Source organism: Bidens hawaiensis, unplaced genomic scaffold (genome assembly GCF_021521415.1).
Source record: "Bidens hawaiensis isolate Kalapana, Puna unplaced genomic scaffold, B.hawaiensis_p1.1 tig00022670_1, whole genome shotgun sequence".
NCBI classification, from domain to species: domain Eukaryota; kingdom Viridiplantae; phylum Streptophyta; class Magnoliopsida; order Asterales; family Asteraceae; genus Bidens; species Bidens hawaiensis.
In genome coordinates this window covers 230,858-234,507 of record NW_027493535.1, presented here as the reverse complement: position 1 = coordinate 234,507, position 3,650 = coordinate 230,858, and the positions used below count along the sequence as shown (strand labels likewise).

The 3,650-nt window shown below is 34.0% G+C and overlaps 1 protein-coding gene across 1 annotated transcript; it reads left to right on the top strand.

The window, feature by feature from the left end:
- The first annotated feature begins 482 nt into the window (after positions 1 to 482).
- Positions 483 to 2,299, top strand: LOC143565975 (reactive Intermediate Deaminase A, chloroplastic-like). Its single transcript, XM_077052788.1, has 6 exons — positions 483 to 688; positions 1,436 to 1,551; positions 1,645 to 1,689; positions 1,766 to 1,839; positions 1,921 to 1,970; positions 2,050 to 2,299. The coding sequence occupies exons 1-6, from the start codon at positions 487 to 489 to the stop codon at positions 2,118 to 2,120; spliced, it is 558 nt and encodes a 185-aa protein (XP_076908903.1). The 5' UTR covers positions 483 to 486; the 3' UTR covers positions 2,121 to 2,299.
- The last annotated feature ends 1,351 nt before the right edge of the window (positions 2,300 to 3,650 follow it).

The window sequence follows — 3,650 nt, the reverse complement described above, 5'->3', positions numbered from 1 at the left end:
CCAAAAAAGTGCAGCCCCTTCAAATCCAATCTATACCTAAAAAGCACTCGGAAAAAATCCTGAAAAAACCCCAAAAGAACCAGAAAATAAGGCTTTTGTCAATACCCAGAAAGTTACCCGGTTTTAGAATACACGACCGAACTCGATGCAAAGGGTATAGTTTTTAAAGACAATATTCGGACCAGAAATCAACCCGGGTATTGCAATACCCGAGTTTCCAATACCGGTCATACCCAAACCTGATTCCATACTCGATCATACCCGAAACCGGTTCCTTATCCAGAACCAGGTATTTGAAAAACCCGATTTGTACATCTCTAGCCGGCAGGCCTGGCACGAGAATTTTTTATTTAAATACTCCTCAATGGGCCCAACAAAAAGCCCAATAATAATAATAATAAAATTTATATTCCTTAAATAACAAAATAGCGTCTGGTTTCCGTATTCCAACTTTCTTTCCTTCACTTCACCAAACGACAAAACACAATGGCTTGGACGGCTTCTGGTCTAGCATTCGCACGCTCCTTCAATTTGCCGGCAATTAATACCGACGTACTTCGAAGCCGTGCGCCGATCGTCGCCGGCTTAGCTTGCGCCTTCGTCGCCGGCTCCAGATTGCGGTGGTCAATCGCGCCTTTGTTCTCCAATCGAAGTCCATTTGCTTGTTTCAGCGTTTCTAACGATGCTAGTGAGTTTATATAATTAGTTTGATGTTCATTTTTCATGGGTTGCTTGAATTGATTATGGGTTGTTTGTGAAATTTGAACTGTTACTGTTAATTTGGGATATTAAATGAAATGATCGGTTGCTTGTTTGAACTAATTTGCGAAATGATTTGTAATTTGAATCTAGGAAGATGAATTTGTGATATGTGAAGTTTGTAGGTGATGGGTGAGCATATATCGGTTCGGTTATTCCACACCACCGAAACTAGAGACCGAAATTCGGAATTTGAAAATTCAGCCATTGAACTGATCAGTTTGGTTAATTCAGTTAGTTTGTTGGTTTCTAGTTCGGTTAATAACCAAAACCAAACTTGGGCTAAAATTTCTGCTTAGAATTACATGAAATGGAGGTATAAAAGCTAGAAATATATGGAAATATGAATGGCTCGGTTTGGTTAACCGAGGGTACCCAAAAACTGAAAAACTGATAACAAATTTCCAGTTGATTCACTTTTCAGTTAATCGGTTTTTGGTTAATTCAGTTTGGTTTCATCGGTTTTCAGTTTGGTTATTGATTTATTTGTTACTTCTTGATAAGCATTATCTTGAAATTGCTTGTATGCTAATCTTTTATAAGATGAATATTTGATGCAAATTATACATTTACCTTTGTCAATTTTCTCTAAGTCATAACATCTTATCTTGAAGACTTTATATGACTAGATATGAATCATAATTCATAAATGTTAAGTTATTCATATTGTCTGCAGGTATTAAGGAAGCCGTTGTAACAGACAAGGCTCCAGCAGCTCTAGGTCCCTATTCTCAAGCAATTAAGGCCAATAATACACTGTTTGTATCTGGCGTTCTCGGTCTTATTCCTGAGGTTTATTACAAATCATCTTTTTTTTTATATGCTAAATAGATGTAACCGTAAAATTAATGTGCTAGTTATGTTAATGTTATGATGCTTGTGCAGACGGGGAAGTTCGTGTCAGACAACGTAGAAGAACAAACAGAGCAGGTATTAACCTTAATCTAGAACTAGTCAAATACATGGATTTTATCTTGTATTTAATCTTTTTTTTTACATTTATCAGGTTCTCAAGAATATGGGAGAGATACTGAAAGCTAGTGGAGCAAGCTATTCCTCGGTTGTTAAGACCACAATCATGTAAAACCATATTTGTTTGCATATTTAATATTTGCAAGAACTAAGCATATGATTGTTTGTAATATATTTCTCTGGTTTCAGGTTAGCTGATCTGAAGGACTTCAAGAAAGTCAATGAGATCTATGCTAAATGTGAGTACACGGTACACATCTTGTGTTTTTTTAATACATCCAAAAAGACTGAAATGCCCTTAAACATGGTGTTTTGCAGATTTCCCGGCACCAGCGCCTGCAAGGTCAACGTACCAGGTTGCGGCATTACCACTTGATGCTAGGGTTTAGATTGAATGCATAGCTGCACTCTAGTGTTTGTTTGACCCTGAGTTTTTATAACTTAATTGAAATGTGACATATAATAAGGTAGCCGTGCTGTATATCTGACCCTTTTTTACCCAAAGGGGTCGTTTGGATGCTGTAATCGACGGTTAATTTGCTTAGATTTGGATATTGGATTAAAGTATTTTGTTTTTCTATGCAATATTGCAATGTGGTATGTATAATTGTACGTCTTATGGGAAAAAAAGAAAATACACACCATTAAACATAGATCAACCGTGTTAATCAATCAAACCGAGCAAATGAACATGATAAATATCAAATGTGTGTTTTGTACAAAGATAAAAATATACGTAGCTAATGGTTTAATACCACTTGTAGTTTTATCAAGTTATTAAAATTTGCTGATGTCATGAGTCAACGCCGGGCGTTTGGTCTGGTGGTATGATTCTTGCTTTGGGTGCGAGAGGTCCCGAGTTCGATTCTCGGAACCCCCCTTATCGGTACATTTTATTCTTTTCTTGTATTTGATGGGGGTACTTTTTAAGAGAAAATAAAAGGATACCCCTTTCTTTCTATTTTTTTTTCTTTTTACATTTTGCTTATTTTAATAAGTCTTTGAATGTGTGTCATGGCTAGTTAAATTTGTTATTTAGTAAACATTAAAATACATACCGACCTACATTTCAAACTGGATGGAATTATAAATGTAATACAAATTGTGTTATACCCGAACATGTAACTTGTAAGAGCATTCTCATCCCACCCTATATCTCTAAATCAAAAAATACACTAAAACTCACTTTATTTTCTCTCTTTATTTCAATTAAATAATACTTTTTATACATTTTATCATTATCTTTTCTCTTTCCTTAACTCACAACCACTTTCAAAATATATTAAAAAATTATAGGGGATGAACAGTAATTTTTCAAATATACAGAAAAATCACTACTTTTTCTAAAATATAAAAAGTTTTCACTCACAACACCCTGAATCACTTTTTAAATTATAAAAACACATCTCACATAATATAAGGAGTTTGATGAGAATGCTCTAAGATAGATTTAAATAAAGAATTAGAGAGTTAAAATAGTAGGAAGTTAAACGGGCAACAAACTGCACCGCAAGCCCGTTTTGAGTTGTAAGATTGTTCTTTCAATTGGTTGAAAGAAAAAATGAACATGTTTTTTATCCGGCTGAAACCTTATAACATCCTGTTTTGAGAACAAAATTAAATTATATGAAACTCGTATTTTAAATGTAACATCCTGTTTTGGGAACAAAATTAAATTATATGAAACTCGTATTTTAAATGTTGTCAGATTAGTAAGCAAATAAAACAATAGATATTAGAAACATGAAGCACCTACGCGAGCGTTAAGACGATCAAAATCGTTTAAGTATATACAACAAAGTATATTATATTTAAACTATGAGTATGTCCCGTTTTTATTAAGATTTAGGTCGATATGTAAAGAAAAATTAGCTCGTCCCAATGTCATATTCATAATTTTATAAAACACTATAATTTAA

Coding starts and splice junctions, on each gene's coding strand:
- LOC143565975 (XM_077052788.1), top strand. CDS start 487: ATGGCTTGGACGGCTTCTGGTCTAGCATTCGCACGCTCCTTCAATTTG. Junction 1,552..1,644: donor TTCTCGGTCTTATTCCTGAG/GTTTATTACAAA, acceptor ATGCTTGTGCAG/ACGGGGAAGTTCGTGTCAGA. Junction 1,840..1,920: donor GTTGTTAAGACCACAATCAT/GTAAAACCATAT, acceptor CTCTGGTTTCAG/GTTAGCTGATCTGAAGGACT.